Source organism: Dissoconium aciculare, assembly GCF_010015565.1.
Source record: "Dissoconium aciculare CBS 342.82 unplaced genomic scaffold K489scaffold_3, whole genome shotgun sequence".
Taxonomy (NCBI): Eukaryota; Fungi; Ascomycota; class Dothideomycetes; order Mycosphaerellales; family Dissoconiaceae; genus Dissoconium; species Dissoconium aciculare.
In genome coordinates this window covers 2,318,692-2,336,562 of record NW_022984953.1, presented here as the reverse complement: position 1 = coordinate 2,336,562, position 17,871 = coordinate 2,318,692, and the positions used below count along the sequence as shown (strand labels likewise).

General features: G+C 55.1%; 8 protein-coding genes across 8 annotated transcripts; 6 read left to right on the top strand and 2 right to left on the bottom strand.

Moving 5' to 3' along the window:
- Window positions 1–133: 133 nt before the first annotated feature.
- K489DRAFT_314894 (uncharacterized protein) lies at window positions 134–1,384 on the bottom strand (the record flags this gene model as incomplete). The annotated part of the gene is made up of 1 exon (XM_033601052.1): window positions 134–1,384. One exon carries the CDS (start codon window positions 1,382–1,384, stop codon window positions 134–136), a length of 1,251 nt encoding a protein of 416 aa, XP_033462712.1.
- Window positions 1,385–3,302: 1,918 nt separating this feature from the next.
- On the top strand, window positions 3,303–5,042 carry K489DRAFT_393376 (uncharacterized protein). Its single transcript, XM_033606773.1, has 2 exons — window positions 3,303–3,713; window positions 3,764–5,042. Exons 1-2 carry the CDS (start codon window positions 3,669–3,671, stop codon window positions 4,622–4,624), a joined length of 906 nt encoding a protein of 301 aa, XP_033462711.1. The 5' UTR covers window positions 3,303–3,668; the 3' UTR covers window positions 4,625–5,042.
- A 949-nt stretch (window positions 5,043–5,991) lies between these two features.
- On the top strand, window positions 5,992–7,010 carry K489DRAFT_164768 (uncharacterized protein). Its single transcript, XM_033599322.1, has 2 exons — window positions 5,992–6,008; window positions 6,068–7,010. The coding sequence occupies exon 2, from the start codon at window positions 6,401–6,403 to the stop codon at window positions 6,923–6,925; it is 525 nt and encodes a 174-aa protein (XP_033462710.1). The 5' UTR covers window positions 5,992–6,008; window positions 6,068–6,400; the 3' UTR covers window positions 6,926–7,010.
- Window positions 6,969–8,440, top strand: K489DRAFT_164775 (uncharacterized protein). The gene is made up of 2 exons (XM_033599323.1): window positions 6,969–8,202; window positions 8,295–8,440. The coding sequence occupies exons 1-2, from the start codon at window positions 7,095–7,097 to the stop codon at window positions 8,348–8,350; spliced, it is 1,164 nt and encodes a 387-aa protein (XP_033462709.1). The 5' UTR covers window positions 6,969–7,094; the 3' UTR covers window positions 8,351–8,440.
- A 1,756-nt stretch (window positions 8,441–10,196) lies between these two features.
- On the top strand, window positions 10,197–11,381 carry K489DRAFT_314579 (uncharacterized protein; the record flags this gene model as incomplete). Its single annotated transcript, XM_033601024.1, has 1 exon — window positions 10,197–11,381. The coding sequence occupies one exon, from the start codon at window positions 10,197–10,199 to the stop codon at window positions 11,379–11,381; it is 1,185 nt and encodes a 394-aa protein (XP_033462708.1).
- Window positions 11,382–13,762: 2,381 nt separating this feature from the next.
- Window positions 13,763–14,536, top strand: K489DRAFT_164744 (uncharacterized protein). The gene has a single exon (XM_033599321.1). The coding sequence runs from the start codon at window positions 13,903–13,905 to the stop codon at window positions 14,404–14,406; it is 504 nt and encodes a 167-aa protein (XP_033462707.1). The 5' UTR covers window positions 13,763–13,902; the 3' UTR covers window positions 14,407–14,536.
- Window positions 14,537–14,665: 129 nt separating this feature from the next.
- Window positions 14,666–16,198, bottom strand: K489DRAFT_429888 (nucleotide-diphospho-sugar transferase; the record flags this gene model as incomplete). Its single annotated transcript, XM_033608389.1, has 1 exon — window positions 14,666–16,198. The coding sequence occupies one exon, from the start codon at window positions 16,196–16,198 to the stop codon at window positions 14,666–14,668; it is 1,533 nt and encodes a 510-aa protein (XP_033462706.1).
- A 725-nt stretch (window positions 16,199–16,923) lies between these two features.
- Window positions 16,924–17,868, top strand: K489DRAFT_314701 (uncharacterized protein; the record flags this gene model as incomplete). Its single annotated transcript, XM_033601035.1, has 1 exon — window positions 16,924–17,868. The coding sequence occupies one exon, from the start codon at window positions 16,924–16,926 to the stop codon at window positions 17,866–17,868; it is 945 nt and encodes a 314-aa protein (XP_033462705.1).
- Window positions 17,869–17,871: the final 3 nt, after the last annotated feature.

Below are 17,871 nucleotides of genomic sequence, written 5' to 3'. Positions count from 1 at the left end.
CTTTACGTTGGAAAGGGAGGGAGGGAGGGGGCGACCTACCATCTCATGCGGTGGCGAAGTCCCGTGTGGGGCGAGGCGGCCGTTGCGCGCCCGGGTGGATGTACAGGACGTTCGGGACGTCGATATAGAGGTCCTAGTGGGCGAGGCAAAGAAGAAGAGGAGACGGTGTGAGCCAGGGACAGCAGAGGGTTGGGGGGTTGGGACAGGTTGGCATACGTACCTCGTCGGTGACTTGGCTCATCCGCATCCGCAACAGCGCCTTCGCCTTGACGATCGGTCGCGTCAGGTATGCATGCATCCGGGCGGCAGTCTCATTCCCAAGGCAGGCGGCTGCGGAGGAGAAGAAGTCGTCGAGCTCGTCGCGGATGAGCCGCCAGGCGAGCGCGGGGTCGACGGCCAGCTGGCGGACGAGCAGCTGCAGGTTGTTGTGGATGGCGGTGTGCTGGATCTGGTCCCAGACCTCCTCCTCGCTCTCGGTCAGGAGCCAGGTGTCCGGGGGCGCGGTGGAGATGCGGAAGCCGCGGCGCCGGAGGGTCGGAGTGTGGCACCGGACGCTGCCGAAGTCGCGGAAACAGAACCCGAGCACGGCCCGGGTCGCGTTGTCCACGCGCACCAGGGTGTTCTGCCCGTGGGCCTCGAGGCCGACGCCGCTCTCGATCGCGGGCACGCACACGGCGGGGATCAGCCTGGCCGCGTAGCCCTTCAGCCAGGCGAGCTTCGCCGCGGGGTTCCCCAGGCCGAAGGTCAGCGCCGCCAGGCACTCGGACGAACGCGTCGGCGACTCGCCCAGCGCGGCCACGATGATCAGGCTCTGCCCGAGGGCTTGCGCGCGGGCTTCGTGGTCCTCGCGCACGATGCAGGTGATCTGGCGCGCGGCCGTCCGATCGGCGTGGGAGCCCGTGATGGCCGCGACTTCTTTGCACACCCAGCTGTCCGCGGTCATGCAATCCTCGACGATGTGCGAGACCTCGGGGCCGGAGCAGGCCGAGTGCGGGGTGATGGCCCGCAGGACGGACGAGATGGTGTACGAGAGGGAGAATTTGAGATGGTAGGGGAATCCCCAACGGTCCGGGATGGTCACCGTCCGCAGCGAAGCCTGGGCCGCCGCCACGAACGCATCTTGGCAAACGACCCGAGCGGACCCGTAATGCGCCAGGATGGCGGAGATCTGGCGCGTGAGGCACGGAAAGACGACCTCGTTGGCGGCCGGGGCGGAGGTTCGGAATTGCATCACCAATCCCGAGAGGATCTTTCGGAAATCACCTACGATCCAGACCTCGGACCGATCCACGGCAAGGAAAGAGATCGATGGCTGGCTGAGCATCGGCGCGTCGGAGGCGAGCATCTGAGGGAGACCGCATGCGGCGACCAGGGATCGGCCCATCTACACGTTTCTGCAGTCAGTGACAGTTTCAAACAGCGCCTCGATCGCGGGGGGACGGACCGGGTGAACGGGATGCCCGACAATGACGGCTTGCTCCCATTGGATGGAACGGGATGTCAGCGAAGGCGACGGTCTGTCGTCGCCCCACCGGATCCACGCGGCTGTATGATCCCCTCGCTGTCAGTGCCCACGAAACCCTCGACGAGATGTTCAAACCGACGTGCGGTCCCCCGACTCACTCATGTTCCGGAACGAGCTGTCCAGTTGATCCACGGCCCCGGCCCAGGCCGTGTCGTCGACGGCCTCCGACATCAGCTTCCTCGCCCGGCCCGCGAGCTCGACCGGGCTCGAGACCGTCACCCATCCATCCGACTCGCGCCCCCCAGGGCTACGCGCGAGGATCGGGGTGCCGAAGTCGGCCTGATGCCACAGCTCGCGCGCACCATGCTGCTGCCTTGTGGTGGAGATCCAGAGTTCCTGGTCGGACTCCACTCCGCCGCGCTTGGGGCTCCGCAATCGAATTCCGGGCTCGGCCATGGCGGTCGGCATGTCCGGCCGGACGGCGGGGTCGCATTGCAGCAGACCTTCATTGAGCAGACAGGACATGAAGCGAGCGTTGGTCTCGAGGGCCGCGCGGGCGGCCGCGGGACAACTGTCGGTCGCTGTGTCGTCACTGGCAGCACCCATTCTCGCAGAGGTTTTTCGACACTCCAAAATGGAAAGAGCTGTGTGCGATGATGAAAGAGAGAAGTTGGGGAACTCCTTGAATCATCCGCACGGTGGACACTCCCGAGCCATTGTCTCAAGCCGGGTGGGTCATGACTTGTCTGCACCCTAGGCCGCAAGAGGAATATACAACTCTGCTAGACCCCTGGGCCGAGTTCCCACTGTGGGTTCTAGCTTCCTTGCGCGCTACGGGTACCAAAGGCGATCAGGAATTGTCTTATCACACTCGGAGCTGGTCGTGATGGAGATGTGCAGCAGCAGCATCGGCATCATGCCGCAGGAAGTCGAGATGGAGCCTGGCCTGAAAGCTGCCTGGCAGGTCACGGCGTGGCGACTCCTAGAGCGAAAGCAGTATAAATCGAACATCTGTTCTGGTTCAGACATGATTGCAGCTGTGGCAGTCTTCGATTAACACATGTCGGTGGGAGTGGACGGAGTGTTTTTTTCCCTCAATCCCTCATTTCTGAAGCCATGCAGGAGAGCTTCGGCGAAGTGCGTCAGAAATCGGACTATCTCCCTTCGTAGTCGCTGCAAACGCGGGGGGATGGCCCTGTGTTTGTGACCGCCCACTTCAGCACGGCTGGAAGGCTACCGCCACATGGGTCAAGAGCGGGAATTTCGACGTTGGGAGCTCCCATGTGCAGCACGCTTGCGCGTCTCAGCGATGAGTGGTATGGAGTTCCATAGTATCATCGATGGGCAGGCTCGACCCGATCTTGACGGAAGGATGCTCTGATGGTGACTGTATCACCGCGAGAATATAGGCCGGCTGTCTAAGTACGAACATTTTTGTGGTAACCGTAGTTGTCACCGAGTGTGGTTATCTCAGCGAGGTCCCTCCCTTCGTGCTGCCTCGAACAAGCCGCTTCCACTTTGGAGAGAGCGAGAGCAAGAACCGGTTCGGTGTTCTATCAAGGCCGAGTCGGCTTGGAGAGACGCCGGTGTGGTCAGCGTTCTCCAGGTCTCATCAGACGAGACAAGGTGGTGAATTGTACAGTAGCAAGTAGATAATGTATGCCGATCGATCGGTGCCTGAGTACATCTTAGTATCGACAGGAAGACCGAAGCTTGCCCGGGTGAAGATGTATACCTAGGTAGGTATCTTATACACGGACACGTGACATACTGGATGCCGAAGATCTGCCTAGGTTCTGTCCTCCAGCTCCATGTGGTATCACATTCCCATCATATCGCGTGGAGGTGCACTTGCACTGCAGATGCACATAGCCGTGCGCGGGCAGGTGCTGTGGGTTGTGCTCTTTTCAGGCAGACGGGCACCAAGAACAGCATCCAGAGAAGCAGACGCTTTTCTCATACTCTTCGTGTTCGCTTGTTTGGAGATGTACGCACCAGTGATTCGTAAGACCGCCGGGATAGGGACCAGGAATTCGGGCATGCGCAACTGCGTGTAGGGCAAAAGCTGATTTTGCTCGGACATCGGCTCTCATCGAGGCTGGAACGTATTTGATCGATTCGAACACCGGTGGTGTATACCAGGAGTTCATTCTTGTTTTGTTGAGCGATACGAAAGCGACGTCATTGCCGCGGAGCACGCGATATGGACTATGCTATCGGTCATGGTCGATGGACTCCTCTGCACGACGTACCTTTTCTCCATCCAAAACTTGCCGGCTCGGAACTGACGGCGATTAGCCTTCCAGCAAGGACTCATCGACAGCTTTTCCGCTCAACGGGGTAGATCTCGCGACTGTTTCCGATGAAACACTCGTCGTGATCAGCAAATCTTCACCTGTCGTCTACAGTCTCGGGTCTACCAAGGTCGTCCGTCTTTCTACAGATCTGGTTCTCAAATTCGGAGCAGCAATTCAAATACAGGAGATTGAGGCGATGAAACATGTCCTCTCTCACACGAGCGTTGCTACTCCGAAGCTACATCGCTACTTCTTCGTAGAGAATGAGGCTTCTGCTTTTCGTAACTGGGGATATATCGTCATGGATTATGTCGACGGCGACATGCTCGAAGATATCTGGAAGGGTCTGAGTTCGGAAAAACGTACCGACGTCATCAAACAGGTGGCCAGCATTATCTCGCAATTACAAGATGTTCGATTCGAACGACCTGGGCCTCTCGGCGGAGGTCGAGCGAGAGGTTTCTGGTTCTCGGACTACGGAGCAGGTCCTTTCAACAGCAAAGTCGACTTTAACGAATACTTCACGAACAAGCTTGAATTCGCCCAAAGGGTCGGACGGGCAAGCAAAGACCTCCCACGTTTCGATTACTCCACATTCGTTCTCGTACACCAGGACATCAACCCTGTGAATTTAATTGTAGATCGTAATGAGAAGGTGTGGATCATCGACTGGGGAAACGCAGGAGCGTACCCGGCAATTTTTGAGGCAGCAGCTATGAATGACTCTACGATGTTTGGGGAGTCCAATGCCCTTCTGTTGCCACATACCTACAACGACGCGGAAGAAAGAAAGCATATCATGGGCGTCCTTTGGACTACACTTTCTGCAGGGTATGCATATTCGAATGCAGATTCAATCTAGAGAGAGGTCAAAGGAGACTGCAAACCGGATGATTGCCCTATTTTTCCTACATGTATATGACGATACAGAAGAAAGCAAAAACATCATGGGTATCATTTTGACACAACTCACGATAGGCGCTCTTTTCCGGCAGAGAGGCCAAGGACAGGAATGTAGCATCGCCTCATTTCACGACAATCATTCATCTCACCTATTCGCTGATTCTGACTGATGGTGGGTCGCTTGCAGGCTGCTTGCAGAGCGACACGTGAGAAGAGCGGTCTCGGTCAATCAAAGAAAAACAAGAAAAGGATACATAGGTACCCTCTGTATTAGCCTCTATCCTGATCTTCAACCGTTGTGATATTCATAGATATTTACATGTGCAGTAACAAGTTACTAGCAACTAGGATAGCAACTAGGACAGCCCGACTAGGACCAGCTCAGCTGCAGCGTGTTTCACCTCACCACGTCAAAGTCGGGCGGGCTCCTCACGGTCCTTCACGCGCGCCCGCCCGCCCCAGGCGTCAGCGGCGGGCGGCAAATGTGAAGCACACACGAGATTGTACTACAACAACCCACGGCTGCTGGCTTTTCTGTGGCGCTGCTTATACGGGTGATGAGTGTGCGTCCACAGTGCTGTATGGAGGTAACCGCGAGACTGTCCGTCGTCTCCTGCTGTGTCATACGGGCGGCCACATCCACATCCACTCCCTCTGCCGTGTCATGAGCTGTCAAGAGGAAGAAGAAGCATTACACAATTGCACTGAAAACGCCATCGACAGCCAGCCTCGTCCCACTGATTGACAGCCGAGAGTATGACATGCCCAGGTGAATTGAGGGATGAAGATGGCGGAGAGGGAAAAAAGCAGACATATCCATATGTATGTACATACAGTAGTATGATGAACTGACGAGGGGGACAATGGCAACAGCGACACCGTACATGCAATCAATACACACCATTATTAGTCTCACAGCCAAAGAATCTACTACCATCAAACATCATGGACCTCACTCCTGCACAGGCAAGACATTCCATCACAATCAATCCCGCATACACCCACCCACACACGCGCGCGCACAATGCGTAGATTCCTCCCTGCATTGCCGTAATGACAACACCAACAAAGAAACCTCAGACCGAAGAACAGAAGAGAAACATGCCGCCGGCGGTGATGCTCCCAGCGTCCATCCATGTATGTAGTGATGAGGTGAAAAAGGGCAACAGCGTCTCCCGTCTGGGGCGGGGCGGCCGCCGGGGCAGGGGAACAAGCCTCCACAACGCCCGACCGTTGACGACCAATCCATCATCAGAGACGGGAGGGAGAGGGAAAAAGCCACGAACCGGCGGAGAGAAAATAGAAAAGACACCACTCCCATCACTACGCTATATCCGCTAACAGTGAGCAAAGCAAGGCAAAGCAAGGCGATCAGCATAATACTAAAATGTGATTGTTTCAGATCCCTCCACGGTGACAATACAATCACAGTACTAGATGTGTGTGTCTGCTACAGCACGCACGAACCCGCCAGTTCCCCGCGGGACTTTCCAACTGCAGTGCCTCTTTTGGCGCCGCCGGTCGCCGCCACGAGAGAAAGCAAGGGATCCCCTTGTCACATTTGGGCCAGAAACCAACCACACACGCTTTCCCTGCAACTTCCCTGGCGGCAAACTTCACCTCCCTCTGCTCGTTTCGGATGACCGCCGTGGGCCAGGCCACCACGCCTTGCCTTTCTCTCCGCTGTGATGATTGATTGAACTGAATTGATGATGGTGGCGATGACGGTGATTTAATGCTGGTAGCCGATGCGACTCGCGCTCCGGCCTATCTGCGCGTGTCCGTGTGTGCTGCGCGCGTCCGTCTACTCTCCTCGGTACTGTACATGCTCGTCGTCGACGAGACTGCTGCTATTCTTGTCACTATTCCGTCTCTCTCTCTCTCTGTCTGGGCAGGCGTGTCTGTGTCGGATCTTCGGTCGGGGGTGATCTGTGCTTCCATCGAGAAGGAGAAGGCGTTCCTTTCGACGGATGTGGGTGTCGAGACGATGCTGGTTCCTCTCGATTGCGATCGCGAGGCGCGGTCGGCTTTCATCTGGTCACAATTTACAACGGCCGGGACCTGGTTGTGTGTCTGTATAAGAAAGATGGATGGGGAACGGGGAATCGTATCCCTTTCTTCCCTCTCTCATCACCATCATCATCATCGTTGTCGTTTCAGCTTCTGTTCATTCATCCGTCTTGGTTTTTCGAAATCGTTCTTCCGTTGGGACTTGAAAGACGTACGAACAAGTTTTCGTCATTGTTGTGACCGAATCTAGAGTCTGATTCCACCTCTATTGTCATATATACCATCAGAGGTTGAGAGAGAGATTGCGTGTGACATACGTATATCGCTAGCCGGATCTAGCTTCTATCATTACTGTGATTACACCACATCACGAAGAGACCAATCAAGACAGAAAGGGAAAATAGAACTAAGACTTCACGATGCCGTCGGCGATTCCAAGCACCAGCAATACCAACACAGTCACCTTCACTACAACCTCCAAGACTGCCGCCTCCTCCAAGACCCCTTCCCCCAAGACCTCTTCTCCCAAGACTTCTTCTTCTTCTTCTTCTTCTTCTTCTTCTTCTTCTTCTTCTTCTTCTTCTTCTTCTTCTTCTTCTACATCCCAATCCACGACCCACCCGGCCAACCGCAAACGAAGCAAAGACAAGAACGGCAGCGCCAGACCCACCACGCCGTCCGCCAACCGGTCGCCCATCGTGCACAGCCTCTACGAGCCCACGACGCAGATCTGGCAATACGTCATCGCGGACCCGACGACGCTGCACTGCGTGATCATCGACCCGGTGCGCGAGCACAGCGCCGAGGAGGTGCAGATCCACACGACCAACGCCGACGCCCTGCTGAACCTGATCGCGGCGCGGAGGTACCGCGTCGACCACATCCTCGAGACCAACGCCTCGCCGCGCCACTCCCGCTCCGCCGCCTGGTACATGCGCATGCAGCTGCTGGACTCCCAGGGCTACGCGCCCGGGTACAGCAGTCTCGGCGGCACGGCGAGCGCGCTGGCCCGGCTCTTCGACCGCAAGTACGGGGACAAGGGGCGGCTGGCGCCGCATGTGGGCGATGATTTCGTCGAGTCGGAGAGCGTGGCCGTGGGCAGGATGCGGATCTATGCGATGGATCTGCCTGGGTTTAGTACGGAGAAGAGGAGGGTGTACATCATCGGCCCGCATGTCTTCGGTGCGCACGGGGTGGCGATGGGCACGGAGATCGCGGAACTGACCAGGGAGGATGGCACGGTTTTGGGGATGGCGTCGAGGCAGAGTCGCGATTCGAGACTTTGGGCGTCGATTCAGACGGTGCTGTCGATGCCGGAGACGGTGAAGATCTTCTTTGACAGTGGGCCTGCGACGGCCTTCGCGGAGGGACCGTTCGATACCATCGCGAGGTGTCGTCTGGTCAATCGCTATGTCGGTTTGAATCTTCAGCAGTTCGTCATCCGGAGGGAGGGCGAGAGGCGCGCGATCGAGGATGAGGCGACCCGCGTGCAGGCCAGCGGCCATGGGAGGAAGAAGAGCAAGGACGGCACTTTGGATACGTCGGCGGGCAAGAAGACTGGGCGATCGGCGCCGCTTCCTCCTCTTCCGCCGCCGTCGTCGTCTTCGGGTGGTATGAAGAGTTTGGGCTTTGCGAAGAAGAAGTCGCAGAAATTCGACCGATCGGTGCGGTATGATGAGTGGTCGGACAGGGCACAATTGATCGGTGGACGGCAGATTGCTGTGTAGAGATATCGAAGTGGACTTTTTTTCTCTTCTGCCGTGGGTGGAGGTGTTGTTGCTTCCTCTTTCTACTTCACGCGGTTGTTTGTTTGGCGCACTCTGTTTGTTTCTTTTTTTTCTTCTTTTTTCTTCTTGACGATCTACGACTCTGATTTGACTGACGAATTTACTTTGTTTCCTACTTACCTCTCCTTTCTCAAACAATCCATCTTCATCTATCGCTGTCTTCTTTTCTTGTCACCGCTTCTACCGGATGGATCATGAAAGGCTTGCAATTGACGCATTGTGATAGGCGGTGCTTGACGTGTATAACTTCTAATGTTCTTACCGTTATGTCTGCGGTTGAACCGGAGCCATCTTGGCGGCGCGGGAGTGGGCACAATTCAATGGATCTCGGCCATCCGTGATGAGGTGATGCCACCATACACTCCCACTTGATCGGTTTCGTCTCAACTGTTGTCAACTTCAGATACAGTGAGAGGGGATGCCGGGTAGACGTGGCACATGGAGTTGCTCAGCACGACATGGTTTGGATGTTACTGTTGATGTTGTTGTTGTTCGTCGTCGTCGTCGTCGTCGGCAAATAGTCCCCCCAAACCACAACCCTAGCATTTCCCCAGCCCGCAAAGTCCCTGGAAAAGTGAATTTCAAGGGCAAAAAAGACCCACCCTGCACCTGGGAAATCTACACCGACGTCATCCTCTTTAAGCGCCAGACACGGGCATATGACCACGAGCGGCGTTAGCAGCAGGTTTATGGTCCTCCACGGGAAAAAAAAGACTCGTCCAGGTGATGATGATGATGCACAAATCGCGTCGTTGATGTTCTCGATGCGTCTTTGCTCTGGAGCAGATTGATGCAGGGAGTTTTGCCATGGTCACGGGGTTGCTCGATGTTGTTGTTGTTCTCGTCGTTTGCTATTCTCCCTTGTTCTCTTTGATCGCGTATATACATCCTGCAACTTGAGTATACCTCCATCGCAAGGGCGCCGAGACAGAGGTTTCTACAGGCAACATCCTTGACTCGTGAACTCTAGCGCTCGTACAATCAAGACTTGATCCAGCACAAAATCACAGTCGGGACTCGTTACAACGCTTCGACGCAGCCGAGAGACGCACACTATCCCAACAGCGATCTTGCCTCTCTCTCACTGACACGACTCCACTCATACCTCACGAGGACCGCGCTCCTTCCTGTGTGATCATGGTAACCACGCGTCGCGCCCGTCCGGACCTTTCCGAGTCTTGGGCAGACGTCGACGACGACAACGACGCCGACTACTCTTCATCACAGAACAACAGTCAAATCTACAACGAAGACGACGAACGACGAGAAATGGCCGACGAATACCGCTCGCGAGTCCTGCGCGACAGCAGATCCTCCATGAAAGCGAGCAGAGACGACGCAACACCTCGACGGCGAGTCCTGCGATCCTCTGTCGAACCCCCAGAGCTGGTCATGCCCGCGTCACCGGATGGCGAGGACGAGGATCGAAGAGCGGCCCAAGCAAGAGCGGCGAAGCAGCGTGCACAAACACCGCATTTCCGTCTCAACGAACGCTCCCTCACCAGCGATGCAGGGAGTATGCATTTAATTGCGCCACGATCGAATGGCCCGCGGTCGAGGATGAATACGCGCTCCATGACTAGCGACGCAGGACGTATGAGAGGGTCAAGTCTGCGAGAAGAAGATGAAGATAACGAGAAAGACGGCTCTACAGATGTCGCGTCGAAGACGGCAGCTGTTCTATGGCAGCGAGTCGTTCAACCTGTGCTTGGATACACTGGAAGTGTGATGGGTATGGCGGTGCACAACGCAAAGCCTATACTAGGCTGGCTACTGCTGGCCTACGCCGTCGCTGCTGCATTCGTCTTTGCCTCCAACTTTCTCACCAACAGCTTTCACAACGCCCTTTCACCAATCTGCCGACTACCATTTACCTCTCACCTCTCCTTTTGTCCGGAACAACCTCCCATCCAAGCCCACGCCCGAGGCGCTGCCGAATTCGACAAGCTCGTCCACGCACAAGATGCCTTCCAAGACGTCCTCGCCGGGACCGCCGCGGGGGTCAACCTCCCGCTCGACATGAAACGCAGCGAAGCCGGGATCCGCGACCTCAAGCACGTGGTGCAATACTCGAAGCTGGACTCCCGCAACGAGCTCGTCTTCGAATTCACCGGCTTCATCGACACCGCGCGCCAAGCCTCCTCGGACCTCAGCCGCTTCAACTCGCGGATCGGGCGCGCCGTCGACCACATCCTCTCCACCAACCGCTGGACCCTCAGCGTCATCGACGGCGTCCACAACGCGGAAGCCTCCCAGGGCAGCCTCTCCCGGTGGATCTCCACCCATCTCGACCCCTTCGCGGCCCTCAAGCCGCTTCCCCTCTCCCGCGACGTGCTCCTCGACCAATACCTCCGGCACACGGCCGCGGTCGAAGATCAAATCCTCAGCCTCATCTCCGAAGCGCACGCGCTCCGCAGCATCCTTGACAACCTCGACTCCCGGCTCGACGTGATCGCGTCGATCGCGACGCGCGACGGCGTCAAGCTCGCGCAGAACACCGACGAGCTCTTCGCCAGCCTGTGGACCAAACTCGGCGGGAACCGGGCCAGCGTGGCGAAACTCAGCGCGCAGCTCGCGCTGCTCGACGACGTCGGTCGCTACCGCCGCCTCGCCTGGGGCCACGTCACGGGCACCCTGGTCAAACTCCAGGCCATCCAGCACAGCCTGGAGGACCTCCGCGAGCGCGTCGCCATGCCGGAGACGCTGGGCGTCGAATACGTGCCCCTGGAGGTGCACATCCGGAGTATTAACCTGGGCATCGAACGGCTGGAGGGCCAGAGGGATGAGAGTCGGAGGGTGGAGAGGGAGGCTTATGACAGGGTTGTCAGAAGGGGGGAGGAGGGCGCTGATCGGCTCGACGGTGGGAGCGGTGGTGCTGCGCAGGAGGGGAGGATGATCGGAGGGAAGGGGGAGCTGTGAATAGAATGTTTTCCCTTTTTTGGTTTCGACGGGCTGTACGAGGGGTGTGAAGGCTCTTGTTTGGCCTTTTATATTTTCCTTTTGATGTGTCTGTCATGAAGATTAATTCCCTCGTTTTCTTCTCTCCTTTTATCCTTTCGGAAAGGAGAGTTCCCGCATGCGAAGCGAAGATGAATTCAAAACGATGGCAAACCCGAATGGAATACTCCCTGTGCAGAAGATATCATGACATCCAAAGAAAGCAGGAAAGGGGGATGCACCAAAGGAATTCTGGGTAGGTCAGTAAGTAATCCTCGCGGATCTCGCCGCCTACCTAGCTAGGGATCTACCATGACAACCCGCTCTTATCACCTGGGACAAGGCCATGTCTTCCAATTGTGTTGTGACGAGGAAGACACGATGTTTCTTTTTCTCATTCGTGCGTGTTCCCGCGCGGGATTTCCCTTATTACTACTACTTCGGCGAGAGTCCGGGATCTGTCCTTTTTGCTTCCCCTTAACTCTTTCTTTCGTTCTTCAGCACACATGGCATGGCGTGGTGTTTGTTAGTTTGCCTGCCCTACTCCTCCTGCGAGAAATACGAGAATGGGAGATTTTGAATGAAGGCCACACTGTGTAAATTTCCCTCTGATGATCTGTGAGATTTCTCCGCTTTCTTTCTCTGCTTTTCTTTCTGAAGTGAAAGGTGGGAATGTCCGAGGCTTTCCCTCACTCACTCGCATAGATAGATGGTGGGGGGTGTTTCAACGAGATGGACGTCTGGCCTGCCTTGGATTAACCATGGGAATGATCATGTCTGGGCGTGGGTGGGGATGTGTGTGTGTTGCTTGCGGCTGTGGACATCTCCCGTCCTGAGATAATCGTTGGCCTCCACACGAGGTCAGTCTATTGATGTTGTGGAGGGAATTCTTTGCGGATACCGCCCCTTTCAACAACACATGCAAAATTTCCAACGCCTTTGCATCGCGCACATGGCAGCAGGGCAGCAGCAGCAACGACCACAACCACAAAAGGGTATAGTAGTCGAGATTGGCTTTCGTGCATTTTGAATTTTCATGGCGCAACTATCCCGAAAGTATACATATCCACGAAATAAAAGCCGTTCCTCTCCTGCTCATCTCGTGAAATCTTCTGCCTCTCCTGTTCTGCTTCTTCTTCACACCTGTTTCGTTCTTCTCCCACTCTGCTCCTCTCTCTTCTCGGCTCGTACTTGGAGAAAGTGTCCCATCTCAATGTCGTCGGTTTGTGACGTTGCATGCGTGCTTGGTTTCTTCCTCCTTGATGTGCTGCTTGTAGCTGTGAAAATGGTTCGTGAAGGTAACGTTTTGGTCAAAGGCTTGGCGCAGCAGCCGTAATTCTGGTTCTGCTGGAAGTAATTTGGTGAGAAAGGAAAGGACGGGAATGAAAGGGTCGTGATGAGCATGAGTGTGTTGTTCGTGAGTTCGTGCCTTGTTCATGAACATTGGTGCCGTGATGTGGGAGAAAGTGAACGCGAAGTCCAGCATTCTCCATGCTGTCAACCCGAAATGATCGAATGCATTGAATCGCAGAATGCAATGGCCAAGAAATTTGCAGCCGCGAGTTTCTCTCCTGTGCCACGAAGAGAAAGTCGTCCATCGGCCTTCCCTCGAGAGTGCAAAGCCTAGATGGCAACTGAGGCAGGGACGATGTCGGTAGCCACGCCGTTCGCGGCAGCCGGGACACCACCATTGATGACCGGCGCGCCACCGATAGCCTCAGTCTGAGCCTGAGTGCATTCGCGACTAATGTGCCCAGCCTCACCGCAGCGGTAGCAGGTCTTGCCGGCGGAGTTCAACGGACCGCCGTTGGGAGCGGTGCAGTCGCGGGAGATATGGCCAAGTTTGCCGCAGGCGTAGCACTTCATGGCCTGAGCCTGGCAGTCGCGAGCAAAGTGGTTGGGTCCACCACATTTGTGGCACATTGGTCCGCGACCGCCAGCAAAGCCTCCACGGCCGCCAGCGAAGCCTCCACGGCCACCAACGAAACCACCACGAGCGCCACCAGCACCACGTCCGACCGGAGCGGCACCTGGAGTCGGGCATTCACGCTGGAGGATTGTCAGATTTACTCTGTGAGGCTAACATAAAATGACATTGTAGACTTACCGCGAGATGACCAGGTTGACCGCAAGAGTAGCATTGGCCAGCGCGAGGGCCGCCGCTCAAACGCAAAGTCGGGCAATCAGCCTGAACGTGACCGAGACCCTGGCAGTGGTAGCACTGCTTGGCTGTTTTCCCTTTGTCAATATTTCCAACATCCAATGGCTCAAGCAGACTCTTTCCAGACTTACTCTCAGTGGTTCGAGGGTGCGGGCAGTTGTTGCTCTCGTGGCCTGGGTAGGTGGATTAGCCGTTGTCTTGAGATGATTCTTGGAGACGAGAGAACTCACCAGGCTGCTTGCAGTTGTAGCACAAACGCTCACTGCTGGAGCAAACCTCGGCGTAGTGGCCGACATTGCCGCACTTGTAGCAGGCACGGCGTGAAAGAGACGACATCTCGAAATGCGATGTGACTTTTCCTTGAAACTTCTCCGTCTGGGTCGTCTGCTGCTTCTGCTGCTGCTGCTTCTTCACACCTCACACCTCTTCTGCCTCCGAAACCGCAAAAAGCGAACAAAGAAGCGAACTGTGAATGACTTTGGTGACGTGATATGTTATCCAAGAAATAGAGAGGAGAAAGAGAGGAAAGAAGAAGAGGGAGGGAGGGGAAGGCGATTGGCAAGCGTCAGAGCGAAAATTACCATTTTCCGTATTGAGTGCCGAGTGTGGAGTAATAATGGATGGATCGAAACATGTATCGATTGTGGGATAAGTTGTCTCATGCTTGACGTCAAGATTTGGGTAAAAAATTCTTTGGAAACGCCAGCTGGTGGGCCCAGAACGAACTCGCGTGTCGCGAGGCCGGGGCAAAACGGCACGTGTCTCGCTCGGATCAATGCAAGCGTTGTGCACCGGCGCACGCAACTGATGACAGCCAGGTTTCCAAAAGTCCGAAATCGATCTTGATCAGAGCAAAGGGAAGATGATAAACGTGTATTTGAAAAGTTCAGGACTGTCGTTTTGCGCGCCGCGATGGGAAGACGCGACGGTGGACATTGATGGTCATTATCTTGCTCAATCCACAGGGTCGCATCTTGCGCAATTGGCTTGTGATGAGAACCGCGCACACTTGCAGTGCAGTACTTCGGAACATTGGTCGAAAATAACATGGAAAATAGTCATCATTTGCGTTTCATCTCGACTCAAACGCTAATGCTGGTACTACTCAATCCTCCTTCTCAATGACCGCGGGTGCTACAACCTCTCGGCCCTTCAAGAATTGCAGTCCCTCTCCGCTATAGCTGATCAAGGGGCTAACCTCCACACCTTCCTCTGGGTCCTCACCGGTGACTGTCGCGCCGGCCGCCTGCAGGAAACGCTTACCTTGCAGGAGAATATCCCGCCGAGAGGTATCCGGATCGTCTTCACCAGTGCCTCGCGCATTCTTCAATGGCGAAAACTCGTCCTCACGCTTAACTTCCATGCAGGCGAACTTGTCCATGGACAAGAATGGGAAGCAGTCGAAGACGAATTGCTCGAGCTTGATGCCGTTGGGCTTCTCTGGCTTGACGGCATTACCCTTCTCGTCAACGTAGGGAATCTTCTTCTTGGCGATGTGGTGCGGAAGCTGGTGGGCCCACTGTGGGATCGATTCCAGGAAGCTGTAGCTGTAGTAATGGTTGACAATGTTCGCGGCACGGAATTTGAGTAGACTGCTGTCTTTACTATCCGTAGCTTCGGCGGTCTCGGCGTCGATCTCGGAGTATTCAACAACATCGGGCTTGCCGTTCTTCTGCAAGATCAAGCCGACGCTCTCCTTGGCATTGCGCTTGCGCACAACCTTGGTTGCGATGTCGACATTTTTCTCTGCGCTGAAGCCAATGAAGACGGGATCGGCAACACGGACGAGACAGTTGTCAACGCAGTATGCGTGGATGTGCTTGACACCGCGCTTGCTGAGGTCTTGTACGACACCAGAGCCGATCAGAGCTTGGTACAGACCACCGTTTCCATCAGGGGCGACGGCAACCTTGCTCTTGGTCTCCAGCAGGATCTTACCGTCCATGGTGATACACGGTAGCACACCTTGCTCGAAGAAGATGACGTTGTTACGGTTGAGCCCAAAGTATTTGTTGTCCTCAAAGAATTGCTGAGTAGGCTTGCGAGTCGGTCCCGAAGTCATGATGTACCACGGAATCACCACCTCTTCCTTGCCATGAATCTTGCTGGCGAGCAATTGAAGCTTGAGAATTCGTTCAGCCTGGAGCTGGAACAGCGACTTTTTGCTGGGGAGACCAATGTCGTAGCAACCTTTCGGCGCTGAGCTCCCCAATCGAGTTCCCTGACCACCTGCCATGAGCACAACACCAACTTGGTTGGCGGCGATGAGTTCGAGACCAGACTTGTACCATTTATCGAGGTGTTCCTCCTCACTGCTGATGGTAGAAGTGGTCGCTGATTCAGGCAGAGGCTCAAGCTTCGGCTTCTCAGTTTCACTCTCGCTCTTCGGTGGGTTCAATGCTCTCTGGGTGATTTTGTTGATGTGTTCTGGATCGATGGGCTGGAGTTGCTGGTACAAAGTCGCCTGTTCGTCTTTCTTGAGATCATCGTAGAACGCAAAGACTTGACCTTGGCCAGCTTTCTCATACTTGTCTCTGATCTCTTTCAACTCTGACTCGGTTGGTAGTTGTGGAGCTGCTTCGGTGTCGGGCTTGTTCTTCAAGCCGACTGAAGCGAGCAGGTTGTTGACGGTCTCCATGGTGCCAGTATGTGAAGTTACAAATTTCGTGGAGCTGTTGAAGGTGACAAAGAGAAATTTGGAGAGACAGGTAAGTTGGCAAGTTACAGCGTGGTATTTGCAGCATAGATCTGTAGAGATCGTATAGCTCTCGCCGCAGCAGCGGTGACGAACGAGTTCCAAAGTCTAATAATAATATTTGGCCCAGGGTCCCAAACGCCGCATGTGCCCCACCAGTCAACATGCCAGCAAAACGTCACAGCCCACCCACGAGGTCCGCGGATATTGGGGTATCGCCTGTATAGCCATTATTGGGTTTGAATCAACCAGATATGGCAACAACACAGAAACGAACAAGGTAGCGACGATATATGCCACTCGAAATGATGGGCGTTCGATCCATGATTCAGCTCGACTCATCATTATTTCGTGGAAGTTTGGCCTGGATCTGCTGACTGTTCTGAGCTGCTACTTATCTCATTGCTTCACTGAAGCCTGATCGCTATCAATCATTGAAGTTGATTTCGAGCCTAGGGAATATATCGGCACGGATTTGAATTCTCGATGATGGCAGATGGTGCTGCGGGCAACTTGCAACTGACGGGCAAGTGTTCGGGGACGACCTCCGACACAGCGCGCTTAGTCAGCATTCGACAAATTCCAAAATTTCGCGATGGCTTCGAATTCACGATGAGTGAATGCTCCATCTCTAAATAAATTCATTACCACGACTACAACCCGATCCGATGGCCACGAGAACGACTGTCAAAGCTCTCGGCATCGTCAATGACTTCCATGTTCTTCCATTGACGACTCCTTCGTCATCGGCATATCCGCACAAGACAACACATTATCTTTACGTTCGCGCCAACACGCCCAAAGTTCCGACCGAGGATACACCCCGGGAGGTCTTCCTCGTCAATGTCCCCGTCGATGCAACAGAACTTCATGTTCGAAGCCTCTTTGCAGATCAACTTGGCGGTCTACGAATAGAGAAAGTCGCATTCGAAGCTGCACGAGTCGGCAAAGGAATCAATGCGCCGGTAGCGCCAACCACACAGGGAAAGAAGCGGAAACGCATCTCTGAGGATGCTGGAGATGATAGCAATCTGGACGATGAGGAATTCGGGCTACTACCAGAAACTTGGGATCGTTCGCTTCACCACAGTGGCGGCACCGCAATTGCTACGTTCGTGGACAAAACCAGCGCCGATCTGGCAATAAAAGAAGTGCGAAAAGCCGTCAAGACCAAGAGAGAGATCCAATGGGGCGCGGGACTTGCAAAGAAACTGCCAAGCTTAGGATCGGCACGATATCTTAACCACCACCATCTCCGATTTCCAGATCCCAACGTTCTCCAATCGAGCGTTGACGCATACATGGATGCCTTCACCGCCAAGGAGGAAGCGAGAATGAGGATGCTTGCCAAGCAACGCTCCGAACCGGACGAGGATGGCTTTATTACGGTCACGCGTGGTGGACGGTCGGGTCCTGCCAAAGAGGAGGAGACTCGAGCAAAGGAAGAGGAGCTCAAGAAGCGTCAACAGAATATGGTCAAGAGCGATTTCTACCGTTTCCAAGTTCGGGAAAAGAAAAAGGAGCAGGCGCAGGATCTAGTGCGCGGATTCGAGGAAGATCGCAGACGTTTGGAAGAGATGAAGAGGAGAAGAGGAAAGCTGCGACCAGAATGAGAA

Excerpts from the sequence above, each read along its gene's own strand:
- K489DRAFT_164768 (XM_033599322.1), top strand. The coding sequence starts at position 6,401 with ATGCTGGTAGCCGATGCGACTCGCGCTCCGGCCTATCTGCGCGTGTCC.
- K489DRAFT_164744 (XM_033599321.1), top strand. The coding sequence starts at position 13,903 with ATGCGATGTGACTTTTCCTTGAAACTTCTCCGTCTGGGTCGTCTGCTG.
- K489DRAFT_393376 (XM_033606773.1), top strand. The coding sequence starts at position 3,669 with ATGGACTATGCTATCGGTCATGGTCGATGGACTCCTCTGCACGAC. Across the intron at positions 3,714-3,763 it reads GATGGACTCCTCTGCACGAC|CCTTCCAGCAAGGACTCATC; the intron begins GTACCTTTTCTC and ends GACGGCGATTAG.
- K489DRAFT_164775 (XM_033599323.1), top strand. The coding sequence starts at position 7,095 with ATGCCGTCGGCGATTCCAAGCACCAGCAATACCAACACAGTCACCTTC. Across the intron at positions 8,203-8,294 it reads GAGGAAGAAGAGCAAGGACG|AGTTTGGGCTTTGCGAAGAA; the intron begins GCACTTTGGATA and ends GGTGGTATGAAG.